This window comes from Oryctolagus cuniculus, chromosome 5 (assembly GCF_964237555.1).
Source record: "Oryctolagus cuniculus chromosome 5, mOryCun1.1, whole genome shotgun sequence".
Classification (NCBI taxonomy): domain Eukaryota; kingdom Metazoa; phylum Chordata; class Mammalia; order Lagomorpha; family Leporidae; genus Oryctolagus; species Oryctolagus cuniculus.
The window spans coordinates 101,879,619-101,903,225 of NC_091436.1; the positions used below are offsets into that span (position 1 = coordinate 101,879,619).

The 23,607-nt window shown below is 44.4% G+C and overlaps 1 protein-coding gene across 1 annotated transcript in view; it reads left to right on the forward strand.

Moving 5' to 3' along the window:
• The window catches only part of B3GAT2 (beta-1,3-glucuronyltransferase 2), a 97,390-nt gene that overhangs the window by 59,941 nt on the left and 13,842 nt on the right, over window positions 1–23,607 (forward strand). Inside the window, exon 2 of the mRNA XM_002714531.5 lies at window positions 7–151. Within this exon, the coding sequence (XP_002714577.1) occupies window positions 7–151 (145 nt within the window). The remainder of the gene's footprint in view (window positions 1–6; window positions 152–23,607) is intronic.

The window sequence follows — 23,607 nt, forward strand, 5'->3', positions numbered from 1 at the left end:
TTACAGATGCGTACAACTCGCAAGGTCTCTGTGTGGCCAGTGGGCCTGGTTGGCGGACGACGCTATGAACGTCCATTGGTGGAAAACGGCAAAGTCGTTGGTTGGTACACCGGCTGGAGGGCAGACAGGCCTTTCGCCATCGACATGGCAGGTGAGGGTGTAGACGGTAGAAGGTGTGTTCCTGACTGTTCTCCTGATGCTTGCTTTTACGACAGTGCAACAGAAGGATGAAGCTTTAAAAGACTAATTTGGATAAAGTCAGATCGTATTTATCAGATGAAATATTTCAGCAAGGCTTCAAAATAGCCTCCTTGGTTATTTCAAGTGGGAAATGACTTTATGATCATGATCAGTGTGATGGCCATGCCGTGGGTCCATCACACTGCATCATGGGAGGAGACAAAGAAAGGCATTGTTCTCAGCATTTAACATTTATTTCGAGGGCACAGGCATGGTAACCCCAGCCACACCCCTTGGTGTTAAGTCTACAGCCACAGTTGATTAGAAAATGCTTGTGCTGTTCTGTCTTGTCATATGTCTATCCCCTTATCCAACAGATATTTTTGTGCCAAATCCTAAGTCAGACAGTGGGGGCTCCTAACGGCTCCATTAGCTGGACCATTTGGGTTCTCCTCTCTAGAAGACTTATTGATACAGCAACATACATCACATGTTTATTGATAAATCTAATAATATAAAATTGACAAGTCTTTTTTAATATTTATTTGATAAATGTAGTGCCTTACTGATACGTTTCAAAACTAAAATATAAAAATCAGACTGCTGGTTCTTTAAGCATTTGTATTAACTTTGAGTCTAGCTGCCTTTTAAAGTTTTATTCCCTGATGAATCAACCGAATTGCATTAGATCTGTAGCAGACCACAAGTTCTAAAACGCTGCTTTATCATAAAGAGACTTGAATTCCGTGGGTTATATAAAACGATGCTGTGATAACTGTGGAAGGATGTAGTTTGAAACATGAGGCTTAGAGGCAAAGGGCGGGGTGGAGGGGGGCTGACATCTATAACCCAGAAGATGAAAGCAGAAAGGCTTCAAAATTGATCTCATCAATCTTCAGCTCTGAAGTGCAGCTCCGCCTGTCTGTCAGCCTGTGCTTGCCCAATTTTTTGTGCCTGTTTTCCAACAGCAGTCAAAATTTCTATGCTCAGAATTCTTATGGGGTGAAGGCTGTGCTCTGAACTGAATTCACTGCCTTTATTCTGACGCCACTGCAGATTTGAGAGGGCAAGGAGTAAGTCATGGGCAAGGCTCTCATGGATGGCCATGCTGTGGGTCCAGCACACTGCATCATGGGAGGAGACAAAGAAGGGCATTGTTCTCAGCATTTAACACTTATTTTGAGAGCACCAGCATGGTAACCCTAGCCACATCCTTTGGTGTTAAGTTTACAGCCACAGAGCTGAGCTGGCATCACAACCAGAGCATTTACCTGGGGGTGGACAAAAAGGCACATGAACTATCCTTGGGAGGCCCTGAGGACTCTCAGAGAGGCCTTTCTGAAACTCAGTCTTGAGTCTGTGGCTCTGAATGAGGCCAACCTCCAAGTGTTTTTAAATCCAGGCCTCCCTCCCTCCCTCCCTCCCTCTCTCTCTCTCTCTCTCTCTCTCTCTCTCTCTCTTTTTTTTTTTTTTTTTTTTGACAAGCATAGTGGGTGAGAGAGAGAGAGAGAGAGAAAGGTCTTCCTTTTCCATTGGTTCACCCTCCAATGGCTGCTGTGGCCAGCGCACTGCGCTGATCCAAAGCCAAGAGCCAGGTGCTTCTCCTGGTCTCCCATGCGGGTGCAGGGCCGAAGGACTCCGGCCATCCTCCACTGCCTTCCCGGGCCACAGCAGAGAGCTGGAATGGAAGAGGGGCAACTGGGACAGAATCCTGCGCCCCGACCAGGACTAGAACCCGGGGTGCCAGCACCGTAGGCGAAGGATTAGCCTAGTAAGCCATGGTGCCGGCCAGGCCTCTTCTTTTTTTTTTATTGCAACCTAATATATCTTTTTTTTCAACTTTTATTTAATATATTTCCAAAGTACAACTTTTGGATTACAGTGGCTTTTCCCCCCATAACCTCCCTCCCACCCGCAACCATCCCATCTCCCACTCCCTTTCCATTCCCATTCTTCATCAAGATTCATTTTCAATTATCTTTATATACAGAAGATCAACTTAGTATATATTAAGTAAAGATTTCAACAGACTGCACCCACACAGACACACAAAGTATAGAGTACTGTTTGAGTGGTAGTTTTACCATTAATTTGCATAGTACAACATATTAAGGACACAGATCCTACATGGGGAGTAGGTGCACAGTGACTCCTGTAGTTGATTTAACAATTGACACTCTTATTTATGACATCAGGAATCACCCGAGGCTCTTGTCATGAGCTGCCAAGACTATGGAAGCCTCTTGAGTTCACAGAAACCAATCTTATTTAGACAAGGCCATAGTCAAAGTGGAAGTTCTCTCCTCCCTTCAGAGAAAGGTACCTCCTTCTTTGATGGCCTGTACTTTCCACTGGGATCTCACTCACAGAGATCTTTCATTTAGGTCATTTTTTTGCCAGAGTGTCTTGGCTTTCCATGCCTGAGAAACTCCCATGGGCTTTTTACCCAGATCTGAATGCATTAAGGGCTGATTCTGAGGCCAGGGTGCTGTTTAGGACATCTGCCATTCTATGAGTCTGCTGTGTATCCCGCTTCCCATGTTGGATTATTCTCTCCTTTTTAATTCTATCATTTAGTATTAACAGACACTAGTATTGTTTATGTGATCCCTTTGACACTTTATCCTATCTTTATGATCAATTATGAACTTAAACTAATCACTTTGACTAGTGAGATGGCATTGGTACATGCCACCTTGATAGGATTGAATTGGAATCCCCCGGCACGTTTCTAACTCTACCACTAGGGATAGTGAGCATGTCCCGAACTGTACATCTCCCTTTTCTCTTATTCCCACACTTATATTTAACAGCAATCACTTTTCAGTTAAATTTAAACACCTAAGAATAATTGTTTTAATTAAAGAGTTCAACTAATAGTATTAAGTAGAACAAAAGAATACTAAAAGGAATAAAATAGTAAGTTGTTCCTGGATAGTCAAGACAAGGCCTGATCAAGTCGTTCTCATAGTGTCTGTTTCACTTCTACAGGTTTCCTTTTAGGTGCTCAGTTAATTGTCACCGATCAGGGAGAACATATGATATTTGTCCCTTTGGGACTGGCTTATTTCACTCAGCATGATGTTCCAGATTCCTCCATGTTGTTGCAAATGACCGGATTTCTTTTTTTTTTTTTTTTTACTGCTGTGTAGTATTCTATAGAGTACATGTCCCATAATTTCTTTATCCAGTCTTCTATTGGTGGGCATTAAGGTTGATTCTAGGTTTTAGCTATTGTGAATTGAGCTACAATAAACATTGAGGTGCAGACAGCTCTTTTATTTGCCAATTTAATTTCCTTTGGATAAATTCCAAGGAATGGGATGGCTGGGTCTTGTGATAGGGCTATATTCAGGTTTCTGAGGAATCTCCAAACTGACTTCCATAGTGGCTTGACCAGTTTGCATTCCCACCAGCAGTGGGTTAGTGTCCCTTTTTCCCCCACATCCTCGCCAGCATCTGTTGTTGGTAGATTTCTGTATGTAAGCCATTCTAACTGGGGTGAGGTGAAACCTCATTGTGGTTTTGATTAGCATTTCCCTGATGGCTAGTTATCCTGAACATTTTTTCATGTGTCTATTAGCCGTTTGGATTTACTCTTTGGAAAAATGTCTATTTAGGACCTTGGCCCATCTCTTAAGTGGATTGTTTTGTTGTTGTGGAGTTTCTTGATCTCTTTGTAGATTCTAGTTATTAATCTTTTTCGGTTGCATAGTTTGCAAATATTTTGCCTCATTCTGTCGATTGCCTCTTCACTTTCCTGTTTTTTTTGCATTAGAGAAACTTCTCAATTTGATGTAACCCCAGTTGTTAATTTTGGCTTTGACTGCCTGTGCCTCTGGGGTCCTTTCCAAGAAGTCTTTGCCTGTGCCTGTATCTTGTAGGGTTTCTCTAATGTTCTCTAGTAATTTGATCATGTCAGGTAGTAGATTTAGATCTTTAATCCATGTTGAGTGGATTTTTGTGTAAGGTGTAAGGTAGGGGTCTTGCTTCATGCTTTGCATGTGAAAATCCAATTTTCCCAGCACCATGTGTTGAATAGACTGTCCTTGCTCCAGGAATTTGCTTTAGATCCTTGATCAAATATAAGTTGGCTGTAGGAAATCCAGGCCTCTTGATGACCAAAAATGTACTCGAGCAAAAAATGTAGAGGTCACTGGGCCGAGTGTTATAGTGCAGTGGATTAAGCTGCCACCTGCAATGCCAGCATCCCATGAGTACTGGTTCAAGTCTTGGCTGTTCCACTTCCAATCCAGCTCCCTGCTAATGTACCTGGGAAAGCAGGGGGAGACGGCACTAGTGCTTGAGCCCCTGTCATTCATGTGGGAGACCCAGATGGAGTTCCAGGCTCCTGGCTGTGACCTGGCCTAGCCCTGGCCATTGCAGTCATTTGGGGAATGAACCAGCAGATGGAAAAAAAAATCTTTTTGTCTCTCTCTCTTTCCCTCTCTTTATCTGTAACTCTGCCTTTAAAATAAATAAATCTTGAGAAAAGAAAATGTAGAGATCATTAGGGAAAGTCTTTTACTTCTTTTGGACTTGGTTCTCTCTTGTGAAATGCGCAGTCACATCAGATGGCTCAAATGTATCCTTCCATTTCCTCATCTCCCAACTACCCTGAGCAGCTCAGAGGAAAGCCCAAGTCCCAGAGTTCTCAGTAAGAACTTGTGGCTGCTGCTAAAGCCGAGGACACACGTTTGAGCTTGATCATTCCCTGAGTCTTGTTTCTACACACATCCCCCAGACATGTCCCCTCACACAGGATTTCTGCCCCGATATCTTGCACAGGTAACTTCAAAGTGAGGACAACTTGGGTAAGTCTTTCTGGATTTTAACACAAGAACTCTTCATATCAAGTATCCAATAAATTTATTGAATATTTGCATTGATTCCCCCCAGAATTTGGGTCCAAACTTATAATTCAAAAATTCAATAAAGGCACATCAGTTTTATGTACTAGGACAAGATATTTGATGCTCTTTCATTGCTAAATTCTATGGGAAATTTTTATTTAGGATATGACCAATATTTGCATTTTTCTAAAAATTTCAATATGCTTTCAAAGCAGAATAAAAGAATACCAATAAGAATAAAACACAAGTTGTTTTCTTTGTTTTCATTATACTGATTTCAAAGTAGGAATAAAATGTTTGACTCTAAGAAAACAACTTTTGCCACACTCAGTTTTCTTTACTCATGTCTTTATATCTTAATTTTCAGTAAATTATTGTTATTCCTTGAAGTCTTTGATTTGTAAGTGATTTAGTTGGTAAGACCATGATTCTTTTCTTTGAAAAAAGTTTATTCTGGTTTAGAGTCTTTACAATATTCTTTTATATTCTGCGGGAGAGGGCAAAGACCTTTTAGGCTGTTAGATCCAAATGATGCTTCCTACCACATTTTCTTTTTCATATTTTTTTTAAAAAGATTTATCTTTTATTTATTTGAAAGGCAGAGTTACAGAGAGGAAGTGGGGGAGAGAGAGAGAGAGAGATTGAGATTGAGATTCTTTCGTGCACCGGTTCACTCCCCAAATGGCCACAATGGCTGGAGCGGGGCTGATCCAAAACCAGGAGACCAGAGCTTCTTTCAGGTCTCCCATGTGTGTGCAGGGGCCCAAGCACTTGGGCCATCTGCAGCTGCTTTCCCAGGCACATGAGAAGAAAGCTGGGTTGGAAGTGGAGAATCTGGGTCTTGAAGTGGCACCCATTTGGGATACCAGTGTCGTGGGTGGTAGCTTAACCCAGTATGCCAAAATGCCTGCCCCTATATTTAGATTTTTATTTACTTTCATTTATTTGGAAGGCAGAGATACAGAGATCTTTGAGCAGCTGGTTCACTCTTCAAGTGCCCATAACAGCCAGGACCAGGACAGACAGAATTCAGGAGCCTGGAACTCAGTCCAGATGTCCTGTGTAAGTGGTAGAAACCTGAGTACTTGAAACAAAAATACAGATTAGTAAGAAGCTGGGTCAGAAGCATAGGCAGGAATTGAAACTAGCACTCCACTGTGGGACACGGGCATCCCAAATGACATCTCAAGGGCTGTCCCAAACACCTGCCTCTCCTACCACATTTTTTAAGTGACCTGTGTACACACACATGCACACAAACCACTCCTGCGGGGCTGGGGAACCTTTCTTCTGCCAAGGGCCATTTGGCTATTTGTAGCATCATTCACAGGCCATACAAAATTATCAACTTTAAAAATTAGCCTGCTATAGATTTATTGAATTTTGATTGCTGTGGCAAGGCCAGACCAAATGATTTCCAGGGCCTTCTATGGCCTGGGGTCCAGACGTTTTCCACCCCAGCAAGGGAGAGAAGGAGCCTGGGGGGGCACTTCCCTGCTGAGCCTAGAGTGATCTGAGGAGCACTAACTAGCAAATGTTTTGTGATAGCTGAGTAAGGGCTGTTTGGAATCTGGATCTCTCTTGGATTTACAATGCAAATGAAGAAAAATGAAACTTAGACCACTCCACTTCCAATCCAGTTCTCTGTTACTGCACCTGGGATGGCAGCAGAAGATGGCCCAAGTGCTTGGTCCCCTGTACCCACTTGGGAGACCCAGATGGAGTTCCTGGTTCCTGGATTTGACCTGGCCCACCCTAGCCATTCCAGCCATTTGGGGAGTGAACCAGCAGATATAAGATATTCTCCCTCTCCCTCCCCCAATCCCATCATTCTGCCTTTCAAATACGTAAATCTTTAAACAAGAGATAATGAAACTTAGCTCAAATGTCACATTTCCGCCTAAATCTTTAAACGAGAGATAATGAAACTTAAAGAACTCAAATGTCACATTTCCATGGCTGTCTTGCTCTGAGCAGTGGAGCACCATTCAGCCATAGCCCTCAAAACCTATCCTGGAAAGTTGGGTATAACCCATCGCTAGAAGTTCATGTGCAGATCAGATACGGAAACTGTGACATTTCAAGCTATTTGGCAGTTCCGCCTTAAGCTGTATTGCTGTGTCAGACTCTCCCAATGCTGAAAGTTTGCTCTCAGATGATATCAAACATCGTTCTGAAATCGCCTTGTGTATACCACATTAATGGCAGAAATAGAGTATTTTTGTTGCATTGGGAACATTTAAACCATAATGATCACTACTTTAAAAAAAATTAGCGTACTCACAAGACGGAATGGAAATGTGTGGCAGCCACAGTAGCCACGTGCAGTTGACTTTGCGCTGCTCCGTGGCCGCACTGTTCTGCCAGGCCAGTGAGGCCCTGCAATGTCTGCCGGCCGGTGCCTCAGACTCCAGTTCTTACCTGCAGGCATCTGACTACCGCTGAAAGTGAAGCAGATCTCTCAGTTGTCAGTTGTGTTTCAAAGGCAGGGAGTTACTTTCAAGTGACAGACTCACGTGGGCATTTCCAGGAGGGTGTTACTAAGAACCCGTGGCTTGAAAGAACTGAGCTTAACGTCCGCTTAGCCAGGAGGTGTGGATTTGTCCACATTCAGAGTTTAAAGCTGAGATACTTATTAGGAATTCTCAACGTTTGAGTGCGCCCTATTATTAACTCTTGCCACGGGGTAGGCTCTGTTCATGAGAGTCATAGCTCCCAGCCGAGTTTCTGGCACACAGTAGGCACTGTATTCTGGCAGAAATCCAGATGGGTGCACTGTGTGCAAACTCTGGCCCTAAGCACCCGGGGTGGGTGCAGATCCCGCAAGTTCAAAGTCCCCGACAAATCTGCCTTTACCTCAGACACTAGCCATGGTGCAGGGATTCTCAATCCACTTGCACTTCTGACCAACGCACCACGCATTTGGTATTCCCCAGAGTCCCCTCCAGTTTTATAGTTTGCTAAGATGGCTCAGATCTCAGTAAAGCAGTATACTTCATATTACAATCTTGTCTCAAAAGATGCACATTAGGACTGGCCCAGTGAAGAGACACACTGGACAAGCCCGGAGGTGTGGGTTGTCTTGGCCTCTCCTTGTAAATTCACCCTGCCAGCACCGCCGGTGCTCAGTCTCCATGTTCGGAGTTTTTATTAGGGTTTCATTTTGTTAGGTGTGACTGACTAGACTGCTGGCTATGTGTTGCCATCACTCCAGGGTCCCTCCCAGCGCACCACTCACATGCCTCATTTGTCTGGTGACCACCGAGATCTGAAGCTATCTAGGGGCCCAACAAGCACTACTTCATTTGCATAACATAAATTCCTATCAGGAAATGTCAAGGGTTTCAGAAGTTCCTTCCCAGGAACTGTCCACAAACTCCAAAATTATTTTTTATTATGCTGCAGGGTCAGCAAAGGATAACTTTAGCATCCACAGCAGCGAAATGTATGTTAAGTGGAGGCTCAGGGTCACTTTGGGCTTTGTGGACATTTTCATGACCAATAAAAATGAGATGTGATCGTTGGTGATAAAACTGTCTCAGGTGTGGCTTAGAGAAGCCGACGAGAGGCCCAGGGGGACTCTGAGTTCTCTGGCCTGGAGACAAAGCCCCGAGAATGGATGCACACACAGTAAGGCCTGCAGCAGCCTACAATTGCACCCTGGAGAGCAGTCAAAGTGGCTGCAGGGAGAAAAAGCCAGGGAGAGGACAAGGCCCAGCATGAGGGTGTTGGGGCAACTTGTAAAAGGAAGCTGCTGGCCAGCAGGTGAGCCGTTGTGGGTGCCGTGGGTCAGGACCAGGGGAGCGCGGGTCCCTGGGGAGTGTGGGAGCCAGAAGCATATAGACATTGGGGCAGCACAGTCATTGCAGAGGGTTTTGCAAGATTCCTGGCTAGGAGGGCTAGGAGGAGCTGTGGGCTGGGAAGGGAAGGGAAGGGTGGGGCGACTCCTAAGGTCCCCGCCAACTCAGACGTTGTTTTCCACCAGTTCTCATCCTGGGGATTGAGGCTGCTGAAGCCCGCCCCCTCCCCCGCCATATCTATACCTTTGATTGACACTTAGCCCCTCCTGAACTTGTGCTCTGTCACAGTTTTCCAGTTGGTGGTAGTTTCTAGTCTCTGGAGACTGAAAAGACCCTAGCCCTAGGCCTCTCAGGGAAGAAGGTGGCTGGAGGGTGCAGTGTTGGGGTGGGGAGCATGAGTCAGGCAGGAGGACCAGGAGACCCTGTATCAAGAACCCTGGCAGCAAGCAGAAGGGAAGGGGGGTCAGTTTTCATAGGTAGGAAGATTGTTTTTTTCTTTAATGATGGAAGAAGAAAAGTTGAAGTTTTAAGAGGGGAAATTGTGGAACACCCTAAAGGAGAGGCAGTGAGGGGCGATCAGGACCTTAGCTGGACAAGTTCATATGGACAGTCACATCTTACTCCTGGAAAAAAGGCGGGAGAAGTGAGGGATCCAAAGCCTGGGGAGCTGGAGGGGCCAGTTGCTGAGTCAACAGTCTGCTACCTGTTGAGAGAAGAGGGTGACATTGGTCTGAATTCAACAGGCACTCATTGGACATAGCAGTGCACCAAGCCTGCAAGGAAGACACGGTCCATGTGGCTGATGGGGGTGTAGGGAGGGGGAGGGAGGGAGAGAGAGGGAGGGAGAAGATAAGGCTGTCATAAGGACATAGCGCATGAAGCCCAAGGGGCAGGCTTGGGGTTACATTTGATGAGAACACAGAGCTACCTTTGAAGGAGGTTCCAGCAGACTGTATAGACAAGGTGGCCCTTGATGAATGCCAGGCCCAGGGCCAGCGGGCCATGTCTGGGGAACAGCAGATCCCAGGGTGTATGGTGCTCATTGGGGAAAGACAAGCTGGCGTCGGACTATGAGGACTGACTGCTGGGATGAGAAGTTTGTCTTCATCTCTGTGGGTAATGTGATTTGAAAACCACATGTCTTCAGGTGCAGAGTTAGCTGAGGGCTGAGCCTGGAGGAGGCTCATTCAGCCATCCAGGTGGGGGTGATGGAGACAGGGGTTAGAGGAGGCTTGAAATGCCGCAGCTATGAGAGACTTATCCAATTTTAATAAGCCATTTCAGATTGAGCTCATAAATCAGCAGACATTTAGATCTTTTTAGCACCTGTTCTGTTGTGTGGTGTGGTGATAAGTGATGTGTTACATTTAAGTTCAGCTTAGTTTTAATAGGTATAATTTGTTTTATGCCTCAACTTGTAACTTATGTGCAGAAACCATGGTAATTGGGGGTAATTAGAGAAGTCTGCTAACTCGAATGCCAGTTGAATAAAATAGGAATTTCAGGGGGAGAGGCTGTATTTCCTGAGGGAAGTGTCTAGGCTCTGGGTCCATGGCGGGTGGGCTGTCCTCACGGAGGACTGTGGAGTTGGAGTTGAGGAGGAGGGCAGTGACGGCACAGTCCCCAGCTTGCCAAGTCCGCCAGGCCCTCTCCAGCCCCCACCCCGCGTGTAGCACAAGCAAAGGGAGCCCTGCAGGCATGCAGATGGATTGCTGGCACTCCCAGGCCAAACAGCACCCGTGTCTCCCGTAGAGTCCTGCCTGGACCACCGCGGCCCACCTCTCCAGCCTCTGCCCTCTTCTTGCGTCTGGGCGATACGCTCTCCCTTCAGCTCTCCAGCACATCCTACCCTTCACCTTGGGGCTGGCCCCACTCACCCCCAAACCTCAGCCTTCGGGGCCAGCACCGACGCAGAGGCCTGCTATGCCCTTGCCACAGTTCAGCCTGACTCAGCCCTCAAACCTCAGCCTGCAGGGTGGCTTCTCAGGGCACCCAGATTCATACAGCCTCCTCCCCCATTATTCCTGCCATGCATATAAGCCCCTGAACTTCTGTACCGTAGCATTTAGTGGGTGGCATTGTATCTCTCACCCCTACTCCCAGACAGCCTGGAATGTAGCACTTCTTGGGCGAAGTCACAACCACCATGTTGTCCATTCTGTGCCCAGCCCTAGTCCCATGTGTACCCCAGCCTCAAAGTGGAGCAGAGCAATTGCCTTCTTCTAAGGCACCTGACCCCACTGCCATCTGACCAGGCAGCCTTTTAAAGGTGGTTGGATGTGATGACTGTGAACTTGGAGAGGGCCAGGGCAGATCACTGAGGCTCTTCTGTGGGCTCTGCAGGGACGTGGGAATAACTGTGGTACAGGGGTTCCTGTGTCTTCATATTTGCAACAAGGACTTCTGCCTGGCTCAGTGTACTTGACAAATTTTTTCTTGGTGGATGGTTCTGTGATAAACTATAACCCAACCCAGGTCAGATGACCATCAAAGACAAAAGAATAAAATCAAAATCATGAGGCTTGCTTTGCATCATGAATATGAACCATTCATGATTTAAGTTTCAGTTTTTATGCCAGTGTGATGCTGTTTTAATTACTATAATTTTGTAGTATGCTTTGAAATAAATATTGTAATGCATCTGGCTTTTTTTTTTCCTCAGGATTGCTTTGGATATTCTGAGTCTTTTGTGGTCCTATATGAATATTAGAATTTTTTAAAATTCTGTATAAAATATCATTGATACTTTCATGGGGATTGCATTAAATCTGTAGATTGCTTTAGGTAGAGTGGACTCTTTAACATTATTATTATTCCAGTCCATGACCCCAGAATATCTTTCCATTTTTGGATGGTGTTGATAATTTCTTTCATCAGTTTTGTAATTTTCATTGCAGAGATCTTTCACATTTGTTAAATTTATTTCTAAATTGTAAGTATTTACATTTTTATAGCGATTGTGAATGGGATTTTTTTCTTGATTCTGTCGCTCCCCCTCTTCGTGGAGGAACGACACTAAACCCTGCCTAGGCTTCATATCCGAGTCACGGCACCATTATGTCGCTCCCCGTCTTCGTGGAGGAACGACACAGGACCCTGCGCTGTTCTTTTGTCTGCTCGGCCCTCCCCGGGTTTGCTGCTGGTTCTTCCCGGGTTGGCTACTGTCCCTTCCACCTCCGTGGAAGGGCGGTTCCCCCTGGCCACTTTCCCCACTTCCGCAGGGGAGCAGCACACTGCCGGCCGGCTCTCTCGGGGGCTGCACAGGTGTTCCTTCAGATGGATGTTCCCCTAGATGTTCCTGGTGCATGTTGTCTCTCTCCTCCTTTATAGTCCTCTTCCGCCAATCCCAACTCTGCTACTCACACGCCGAGTACGCTGCTCTCCTCCAATCAGGAGCAGGTCCTGCTGTTTATTGGTTGAACTGGAGGCAGCTGTGTAGAAGCTGTTTCCCTTCTCAGCGCCATATTGTGGGAGAGCAGATGCATAGAATAAGTCTTAATTCCAGTAACTTAGTCTAGTCCGAGTTGCTCCCCACAGATTCCCTTTCAGCAAAATCATTATTGGTGTATAAAAGTGCTACTTTTTTTGTATGCTGATTTTTAGTGCTATGACTTTAATGAACTGGTTTATCAGTTCTAACAGCTTTTTGGTGGATTATGTAGGTTTTTTCCTTGTACAAAACGGTGTCATTTATAGGTTCCCGAAATAGAGGAAGAGAAGGGCCTTTCTTAGGATGGAATGCAGCCATATCTACTTGCTTATAACTGTTTCAACGTCTGCCTGTCAGCATGGTACTACAATGCCAGGCAGTGCCAGTTAGCATATAGCTCACTATGTATGGGAAAGAAATATTAGGTCTATTAGGGGAAACTAGTTAAATGTTATCAATAACTATGCATGCACAATAAATCTTATATCTATTCCTGTAGCCCTCCATGTAACATTAGAACACCCAGTCGAAGCGTATGTATCCACATAAGGGAGATAAAGAAGCTAAAAGGTGTCTAAGAAAAAGTCCCTCTTTCTTTGGGGCTCAGTCCTTTGGGATTTGAATCCAACTGAGCCTTATGCCAGCATAAAAAGACAGCTTCCTGTTACTAGCCTTGGTGTTTTCTATTTCTCTTTCGGTGGTAATATTCATCTCTAAACTTTTTTCTCTTTTTTCTTTGTTACTCCAGCTATAGATTATCTATTTTGTTAGTCTTTAGTTTGGCTAACTACTGCAATGAATATTTTTATTTTCTCCTTTCCAGTGTTGATGCCCTTTATTTCTTTCTCTTCCATAACTGCTGTTGCTAATACTTCCAATATTATATTAAATAAGAATAAGACATCTTGTTCTGTTGCAGAGTTAAGGAGGAATGCTTTCAGCTTTTCCCCATGCAGTAGGATATTGATTATTGTTTTGTCTTCTATAGCCTTTATAATTTTGAGGTATGGTCCTTCTATAACTCATTTATTGAGGTTTTTGTCATGAAAAGATGTTGAATCTTACCAAATGCTTTCTCTGCATCTACTGAGATGATTATATATTTCCTTTCATTCTGTTGATATGATTTATGATGTTTATTGATTTGCAAATGTTAAACCATCCTTGCATCTCTGGGATAAATCCCACTATCATTTTTTTGAATATAGTGTTTGATTTGGTTTGCTTGGATTTTGTTGAGAATTTTTGCATCTGCGTTCATCAAGGATATTGGTCTGTAGTTTTCTTTTTGTGTTGAATCTTTGATTTTGATATCAGAGTAATCCTATCTCATAAAAAGAACTTGACAGTTCCAGGCTTTTTAGTATTTTGGAATAATTTGAAGACCATTGCAGTTAGTTCATTTTTAAATGTTTTATATAATTCAGTTGTAAAGCCAACAGGTGCTGGGTTTTCCAATGATATGAGTATTTTAAATACTGTTTAGTTTCATTGTTTGTTATAAGTCTAGTTAGATTTTTATATCTTCTTGATTTAATCATGGCAGGTTGTATGTATCCAACAAATTTATCCATTTCTTTGAAGTTTTCCAGTTTGTTAGCATATAGTTATTCATAGTAGTTTCCTATAGTTCTTTGTATTTTCTGTGGTATTGGTGGTTATATTTCTATTTTCAACTCTGAAGTTTTATCTCTTTTTTTCTTTGTTTCTTTGGCTACAGATTTGTCTATTTTGTTCGTCTTTAGTTTAGTCTGGCTAACAACTAAACAAAAGCCGAGTTAGTTTTTGTTAGCTTAAAGATTTGTCTATTTTGTTTTTCTAAATGGTTTGTCTATTTTGACTTTTTAAAAATCTGGCTTTGAGATTTTTTTGATCTTTTGTATTTTTTTTAGTTTCCATTTTGTTTATTTTTCCTTTGCTTTTTATTTTTTCTTGCCTCCTGCTATTTTGGAGTTTAGTTTGTTCTTGTTTTTCTAAGTCCTTGAGATGCCATCATTGTATTGTCTATTTACAGTCTTTCCATTTTTTAATGTAAGCGCTTATTGCTATAAACTTTCCTCTTAATGCAGCTTTTGCTTTATCTCCTATGTTTTGACATGTCATGTTTCCATTTTCATTTAAGAATTTATTTCTTTCTAAATTTCTTCAGTGATTCATTGGTCATCCAGAAGCATGTTATTCAGGGCCCATGTGTCTCCTATTGTTCTGCCTGCTGTTTACTAATTTGATCGTTTCATGGTCTGATAAGACCCATGATATGATTTCTATTTTTTATAATTTACTAAGACTTGATTCTTGGCCTAATATGTGGTCTATCCTAAAAAGTGTTCCATGTGCTCATGAGAAGAATGTGCATTCTGTAACTGTTAAGTCCAGTTGCCCTATAATATAATTAACTCTGATATATCTTTGTTAATTTTCTGTTTGGATGATCTGCCAATTGATGACAGTGGGATGTTGAAGTCCACCACTGTTACTGTACTGGAGTCTCTCTCTCCCTTTAGGTCTAACAATATTTGATTTATATATCTTGGTCTTATGTGGGTGCATATATATTCATGATATATCTTCTTGCTGAATTGATCCTCTGACCAGTATATGATGTCTTCTTTGTCTCTTTTTACAGTTTTTGATTTAAAGTCTGTCTTAGCTTACATGAGAATAGCTACTGCAGCTCATTTTTGGTTTCCATTTGCATGGTACATCTTTTTTCAGCACTTCACTTTCAGTCTGTGTTGTGTATCTTTACCTATGAAGTGAATTTCTTGGAGGCAGCATATAATTGGATCTTGTTTTTTTTTTTTTTTTTTTAAATTCATTCTGCCAATATGCATCTTTTGACTGGGGAATTTAATCCATTTATATTCAAGGTTAATACTGATAGATGAAAACTAAGTCCTGTCGTTTGGTTTATAGGTTACTGATTGTATCTGCTCTGTTAGTGAATTTTGTAATGTCATATATTTTCATGATGGGTATTTCTAATGTAGGACTTCCTTTGGGATTTCTTGTAAGGCTGGTCTGGTGATGATGAATTCTCTCAGTTTTTGCTTGTATGGTAAATGCTTCATTTCTCCTTTACTTCTAAAGTATAGCTTCACTGGATATAATTTTCTTGTTGGAATTGCTTAGAGTGATTGGATTGTGTAGAGTGAGAAAGCTTGGCTCTGGGGCTAGTGCCCAGAATTCCTATAGCTGTAGGATACAGGGGCTAGCTCTCTGCTCTGGAAAGTGCCCTGTCTCTGGCTCTGTGGCTTCTGGTAGCAGCAGGGCTACTTGCTGTTACTATGTCTTAAAAGAGTTTATCAGCAGCTCTACCATATAGCAGCTTGGAGTCTGGCACTTTAGGGGCAGAGGGAGGCAATGTAGGTTCCAGCCGAGTAGTCTTTTAGACTTCAGTCAACTCTCTAGACTGGATTAAAGTCAGTGAGGACTGTGAAATTTTCTAGTTCCAGAATAGGTGCATTCTAGAGACCTACAGGCATCTAATGATCTCAATGACACACTTAGTCCCATTGTCCTGCCCACATGCACAGTGTTGCATGGAGGTGGGCATATGGGGTAAGGAACTTCCTCTGGTACAGCAGATTATAGGGCTGGGAGAGGCAGAGGCAGAATGGGAGAGATCCACGGAACCTTTTCAATGCTGCAGGAGAAGGTGGGGGTGGGGAAGGATTCCAGGGCTCCGTTCTAGCAGGTCTAAGTTGATGTGCTGGAACGCCCCACAAGATATCAGTGTAATAAAGTATTTGGGACTAAGAGGTTTTGTTTGTTTGTTTGTTTTTGACAGGCAGAGTGGACAGTGAGAGAGAGAGACAGAGAGAAAGGTCTTCCTTTGCCATTGGTTCACCCTCCAATGGCCGCCACGGCCAGCGCGCTGCAGCTGGCACACCACGCTGATCCGAAGTCAGGAGCCATGTGCTTCTCCCAGTCTCCCATGCAGGCACAGGGCCCAAGGACTGCTGACACCCTGCACTACCAGGGAATACGTATGCTATCTAATATAAAAATCTAGTGGAATCTGTTTCCTTCCCTATAGATTAAGGGTCATACCACCTGCTCTAGGTTGATGGTAAGGTTGAATTGAGAAAAGATACATGCAAGAGTTCCTGCTGACCTGTGAATGTTCAGGTCTACTGACATGCAGCTATTTCAGTCCACATCAGAGGTGATACTGAAGAATATTTGAACCGCATTTCAGTCCTGGCTCATGGACCTGTGCTCATTATCATTCCGTGAATTAGCTCATCGTGCAGAATGGTGTATTGAGATAAATGCTGGCCTTTGCTTCAGAATAAATATCCCCTAGAGAGAATAGTCAACAAGAGAAAAACAAAGGCAGGAAAAGATCATTAAGGAGCTGTTTAGGAGCAAATATGTGCCCATTTTTACAATTTCCCAGCTGAAAAACTGGACAAACAGAAGCACTTGAGCATTCAAAAGAAAATGCCATTTGTAACACTTAGATTTGTAAGGTGTTTGGCACAGTGTAAGTTCCAGTTTGCCCCTGTGTGTGTGGAACACAAGGCATATATTCATTGTACAGATCACTCGTGTCTCACGGGGAAACATATACAAGAGGGATTCTCATGTTTTGTCATCCAAGTCACGGGGAGGAGAAATGTCCCTTTTTCACCACGCTGATTTTCTTGAGAGTGCCTAGGAGAGCATCTGCAGATATAATTTTCTTTGGGGGCCTGTTAAAGAGGTAGGCAGTTCATTCATGTAAAGACTTGGAATTGAGGGTTGTTGCTCTGCGCAGATAACCCGAGGGCTGGCACGCGTGCCAGTTTTCCTTGGCACACAGCTGAGTTGCTGTGATTGCCACACCTCTGTCCTCGCTGGCTTCAGAAATTGCAGTGGACTGTGTCCTTCCTGCTCCCTTCCTGGGCACCCATAATCATCATGAGCCCAAGCACTCTGCATTTCAGTCCCGCTCACTGCAAATCCCTTGACCACCGCCTGCCTCCAGGGCCAGCTGACAGCGCTGGATGGGTCTGCGGAAAGCCAGAGCGGCGCACACCGCCCTCCAGCTCCGAGTAGTGAGGGCCACTTTGGCCTCCTATGTTTGCCTGTTTAGTTTCTAGTCACCTTTTAGGACTCACTGGTCATGCCGGGATCGCTTTCTCTGGGAATTCTTTCCTGACTCTCCACCCATTATATAAATGGTCCTCACACCTGCTCCCCTAGAGCCTGGCTCTTAAGCATATGTCCGCCAGGGGGCGTTGTCCTTGTCTGCCCTGCCCATCTGCCTTCATCTAAGTCCATGCAGACCCTGGCTAAAGGGTGAATGTTTGCTGACTTCCTGAATATAACGTCTTTGCATTTCCTAGTTTAATAATTAAAAGTTAAACCTATTGCATTAGTGCGAAGCTGTGCTCCTGAGAGCTCCCTAGCAGAGTCTGATTCAGCAGCCACCCCCATGGCTGTGTGTCATTACAACGGGGCTTTGAAAAAATACCCACAGCGGGGCCTCAGCCTTGCTTTATGTGACCACAGCCTCAGGGTGGGGCCTGTGATTGGGCGGGGAGGGTGTTTCTGTGTTTAATCTTGATGTGATTGTAAAATACAGCCAGGATAAGGATGGCTGATGCAGGTGGACAGAGGCTGTTCTCTTGTCCCTTCCTGTGGTTCATCACAGTCCCTAGTGGCCACAGCCCCTCCTACACCACCCACGGAGTCAGGCTGGGTGCCCCAGGGAGGACAGCCTCCTCACTAAGTGGGGGAATGCTTGGTAAAATTACTCCATAGAAGACACTTCCATTGGTCAAGCCAGAAGAAAATCTGAGTACAGGAAAGGAATTTTTTTTAAGATTTTTATTTATTTTATTTGAGAGGCAGTTACAGACAGTGAGAGGTAGAGACAGAGAGGTCTTCCATCCTCTGGTTCACTCCCCAGATGACTGCAATGGCCAGAGCTGCGCCAATCCGAAGCCAGGAGCCAGGAGCTTCCTCCTGGTCTCCCACACGGATGCAGGGGCCCAAGAACTTGTGCCATCTTCCACTGCTTTCCCAGGCCATTGCAGAGAGCTGGATTGGAAGAGGAGCAATCGAGTCCAGAACCGGCACCCATGTGGGATGCCGGCACCGCAGAAGGAGGATTAACCTGTGCCACGGCTCCAGCCCCAAAAGGAATTTTTACATATGACTAAAAAGCACTCCCAAAAATATAAGTGGAAAGATTATCTGATTTCAGTGGAAGTGAAAAAGCTTGATATATTTTTTAAAAATAATTTCTGAATTTTATTTTTAAAATAATGTACCTATCGATGGAGTATAGTACGATATTTCAATGCATGGATGCTATGGGTAATGATCAAATAGAGGTAGTTAACCTATCTTTATCATTGATTTATGGTGACAACATTCAAAATCCTCTCTTAGCTCTCTGGAAATATACAAGAAATTCTTATTAACTGTAGCCAACCTCCTGTGCTAAGAACGCTAGAACTTGCTTGTACCTCCTAACCAACCTCTCCCTAGCCCTCCTCCCCACTACCCCTCCCAGCCTCTAGTGACCACTCTTCTACTCTCTCCTCCTATGAGACAGTGCTTTCCACTTCCACTTCCACTTCCACTGAGGTATCTCATGTGGTAATTGTCTCTGCTTGGCTCACTTCACTTTCATTATGGTAAAGTATACCCAAAGTAAAACTTAGCATCCTTGTGAAGTATACAGTTAGCGGCTTTCGGTATATCACGTTGTGCAACCATCACCACTGTCCATCTCCAGGATCTTCTTATCAGGACAAACTGAAATTCTGTGCTCCTTCCATAGGGACTTGCCATCTGCACCTCCTTCCAGTCCCTGGCAACCACCACTGTACTGTTTGTTTCTGTCAATTCTACCATGCTAGGCACTTCATGTAAGTAGAATCATACACTGTGTGTCTGGCCGATTCATCTTGGTGGAGTGTCCTCATGATTCATTGCTGTTGTAGCATGTATCAGAAGCCATTCCTTTTCAGGCTGAATAATGCTTCATTGTTTTGTGTCTGTACAATATTCTGTTCATTGACTTATTCATTTGGCTTGTTTCTACCTTTGGGCCGTTGTGCATAAGGCTGCTATGAACACGAGCACACAGATATCTGTTAGAGTTGGTTCCTTCAGTTCTTTAAGAGTATACCCAGAAGAGAAGTTGCTGGATAATATGTTAATTATATTTATCTATTACTTCTTTAGAGGAACCACCATACTGTTTTCCACAGTGGTTACATGACTTTACATTCCAACCAGCAATGTATAAGTGTTCCAATTTCTCCACATGCTCACAAGTAATTATTTTCTTCTTTTATGTTATTTATAGAAAAAGGGACAAATTTCATGTATATCATATATGTTTTTAAGAACATAAGAATCTTCCCACTCTACCCTCCCTCTTCGATATGGAGTGTTATCTCTTTCAGATTTTGATTTGCATCTTCCAGTTATTAGTGATGCTGAACACCTTTTCATGTAATTATTGGCCATTTGCCTATCTTCTTTGGAGAAATGTCTATTCAAGTCTTTTGCCTATTTTGACCCCTCGGGTTTTTGGCTTATTGTTTATAGATATAGGATTCTTTGTATGTTCTGAGTATTCCCTTATCAGATATGACTTTCAATTTTTTTTTTCCATTCTGTGGGTTACTTTTTCACTCTGTGGATAGTGTCCTTTACAAAGAATTTTCTAATTTTGATGACATCCAACTTTTTTTTTCTTTTGTTGCCTGTGCTTTTGGTGTCATAAGGAATCATTGCCAAGGTAAATGTCTTCATGCTATTCCCCTATGTTTTCTTCTAAGAGTTTTATAATGTTAGTGCTTTAGCCTTTGGCCCATTTTGAGTTAACTTTTGTATACGAGTGATTAGTCTATTTTTAAAGAATGATCAGCAAATATCCTCTTAAGCCAGAATGTTTGAGTGATGGAGAGAGAGAACAGTCTTTCTTTAATCAGTGAACATGGCTTGGCCATCTCTTCCTTCCTCTATTCATTAAAAAGATCCTAAAGAAGTTGAAATTAGGAACATATCTAATGCTTCCAGTGAAACCTGGAAGCATTTGTGGAAGAAAAGTAAAGGTAGGCTTAGGTGAAAGAAAAAGTCAGTCAGCACTCAGTGCGAAGGAGGGATCCATGCAAGAGGGAAGGGAATGGCGCCTCCCTGGGAGCCCCCAAGACCAGAGCAGCAGAGGCCCAGGGCCTCCCCGGCACGCGGGCCAGCTTCTGTGCAGCTCCTTGGCTTGGTAAGGAAAGCTCCCCACCTCACTAGGGGCGGGTGTGGCCGGCTCCTGGTCTGAGGGCAGCCTGGCCGCGGAGACAGCTGGCGAATCCTTGCCGAACACCCTTCATTATGGCGAAGGGAAAACCTCCAGCGCAGCGCAGAGCTCCCTGCAGAGTGCGAGTCTCCCCCTAGTGGTGCTTTCCTGGACCTGCAGCGGGAACGGCTGGAAGCAGCCGCGGTGCTCCCAACACAAGCCCTCTCCCCACTGCTGATGAAGACCGTGGAACCATCAGTGCTGATCCGTCTTGACCTTTGTTCACAAATATGAGTAGGAAAACCTAAAAGGATTTATTCTGGAAGGTAGCATGACTGCGGGCTGGGTGGAGAGACAGAGGGAGATCTTCGTCCGCTGGTTCACTCCTCAAATGGCCACCTGGTTGGGACTGGGGCAGGCTAAACCCAAAAGCCCAGAACTCCATTCAGGTCTTCCACGTGGTTGTCGGGGGCCAAAGTACTCGAGCCACCATCTGCTGCTTTCCCAGGCACATTATGCAGGGAGCTGGATCTGCGGAGACTTGTACCGGGGCTCCAGTATGGGATGCCGGTATCACAAGCAGTGGCATGACCTGCTGTGCCACAACGTGAGCCCCTGTGAGTAGGTAATTTTTTTAAAAACAAAACACAGGTCACAGGCGATCCCACTGAAAAAGTTAGAGCAGGAACCAGAGAGCTTTAAAATTTTCTGAATGTTGATTCTCAGCGAGCTTTTCTAAGATGTGGCATCATACAGCCAGAGCCAGCAGCTGCGATGCGAGAGTAGTTGGAGAGCAGGCAAGGATTCTTGCAAAGAAAGCACAGCTGCTGGGACCAGCGCGCGCGGGACAGTGACAGCCCAGGGCGCCCGGTGCTGTGGTCCTAGGGGGAGCTCAGTGCAGATACGGAGAGCAAGAAGCCCACCTCCCAGATTCTACCCCAGAAAGAGCGAGAGAACAAAGAGGTGGCAGATGCGGGAGGGGAAATACAGCGCTTGCAGTGTACATCCAGGATGTTCACTGCGAGTTTCAGAATTAGAAAACAAAGCAAATGTATATGAAACACACACTTCCTTCGGCACCAGAGGCTGGAGGGAGGCTCCACTGCCAGGGCTGGATTTGGGCTCTGCCAGTTCCTAGAGGTGAGACCCAAGCAGCATTCTTGACCTTTCTGAGCCTTCAGTTGGTAATGCTGCTGTGGGGTCGTCGTGAGGACTAAGTGAACCAAATGCATACAAAGCAGCTGGAACAATGCCTGGTCCACAGTGAACATTCCAGAACAGTCGCTCGCTGCTCAGCCTGTGCCCATCCATGCCACAGTAACCCCAGCTCTTGGTTCTTTGAGCAGTTACATGTGCATACACACAGGCTTCGTGTTGTGTGCTTTTTGCCCCAACAGTCCTCTCCACTCTGCTACCAGGCAGCCTGCTGGCCCCCACTTCCACCCCGTGTCAGACATCCCCCACCCAGAGCGGCAGGAACTGCTCACCGTTCTCTTCTCGTCCCCAGTGACGATGAACTCCCTGGCCTGTCACCCTCCTGCTTGACGCAGTTCAGTGGCTTCCCCGGCCCCATGTGGTCAGTCTGGCATCCCAGTGCTCCCAGCCCCTGTCTGGGGTCACCTTCCTGGGCTGCAGTGATTTGCTGCCTCCCACACCATGCCAGGCCCTCGCACATGCTTGACCCCACATAGGACTGCCTTTCCTTGCCTCTGTTTCCTTGTAAGCATCTGTGCTGCCAACCCCCATCACACTTCCTCATGAGACGCTGATCACCCCAGCTGCACCGAGTGTGCACCTGCAAGATGACTGAACATGACGCTCAGCCATACAGAAGGATAAAAACAGGTGGTCAGGGTTCGGAGGAAAGGAAATGAACCTTAAAATCTTGTGCCCAGTGAGATCATGCTGTCTTTCTATGGCCAAAGAGACATTTCAGATACCTTAAGAAACAAAGAAGTCCTTAAGTCAAAGTGAATTAGAATAACTAACTCAAAAACTGGGAGGTTGTTATATGAGGTGAAGTAATGAGCACCAAACTCTGCATCCTTAGGACTAAGAATGAGGAATCACTAATGCGATTGCAAAGCCTAGAAGTAATGCATCGGAATCAGGAAGTAGGAGACACGACCAGATAAAAATGCTTGTGTGTTTCAGTAGCAGGTGGGGAGGGAGAGGCTGGAGGGGAGTAAAAGCAGTGGACCATGCAGGCACATGTGGGGGGGGGGGGGGGGGCAGACACAGAGATGACTTGAGTCATGATAAGAAAGAAAGGGCACTTCTTTGAAACTCTGTAAACATTGAAAGTGTTCTAAATAAGGAACTTTAAGACCACCACTAGTAAACAAGTAAAGCTTTTTAAATCATTAGAGGAAGAAAAATACAAAATGAATTCAAAGGAAGGAAAGAAAAAACAAAGATTAAATGTTTCTAATGAAACTGGGATAAAAGCAAACATCATCATGATAACCACAATAAGTGTGGGAAAAAATTGCTGTCAGTAAAAGACAGGGACAAAGTTGTGTTAAGGATACACGAAACGGGATAGAGATGGACAATACAGGGGTGGATGAGAACATCACAAGGAAGCATAAACAACAAGAGAGAAGAACAAAGGAGAAGTCCAGGCCCGAAATAAAAAAACAGGGATACTTTATGTTGATTAAAACTGTGCACAGTACAAAAGTATTACATTATCCACCATTGTGTACCAGATGCCGGTAGATCCAACATGTAGATAAAAACAGGAAACCCGACAACTCCACAGGAATAGTAGACATGCTTAGCATACTCCTAAATATTTGACAGATTTAAGTACACCAACACAAGGCTGTAGGAAGCTGACTGTGCAGTAAGCTGGATTTAATAGCGGCGTATATAAAACACTGCACTCAGTACACACAAGTGTATCTTCATTTCAGATGTTCACAAAGCATGTATGGACATTTAGATTGTACCAGTCCCTAAAAATTTCAAAGGGCCTGTGCATATGCAGGCTCAAAGCACTAATGCTAGAAGTTACTATGAAGGGGTTTCAAAAGTTTGGTCAAAAAACTTTTTATAATGCACATTTTCCAAGAACTTCCTGAAGACCTCTTGTAAATAGCA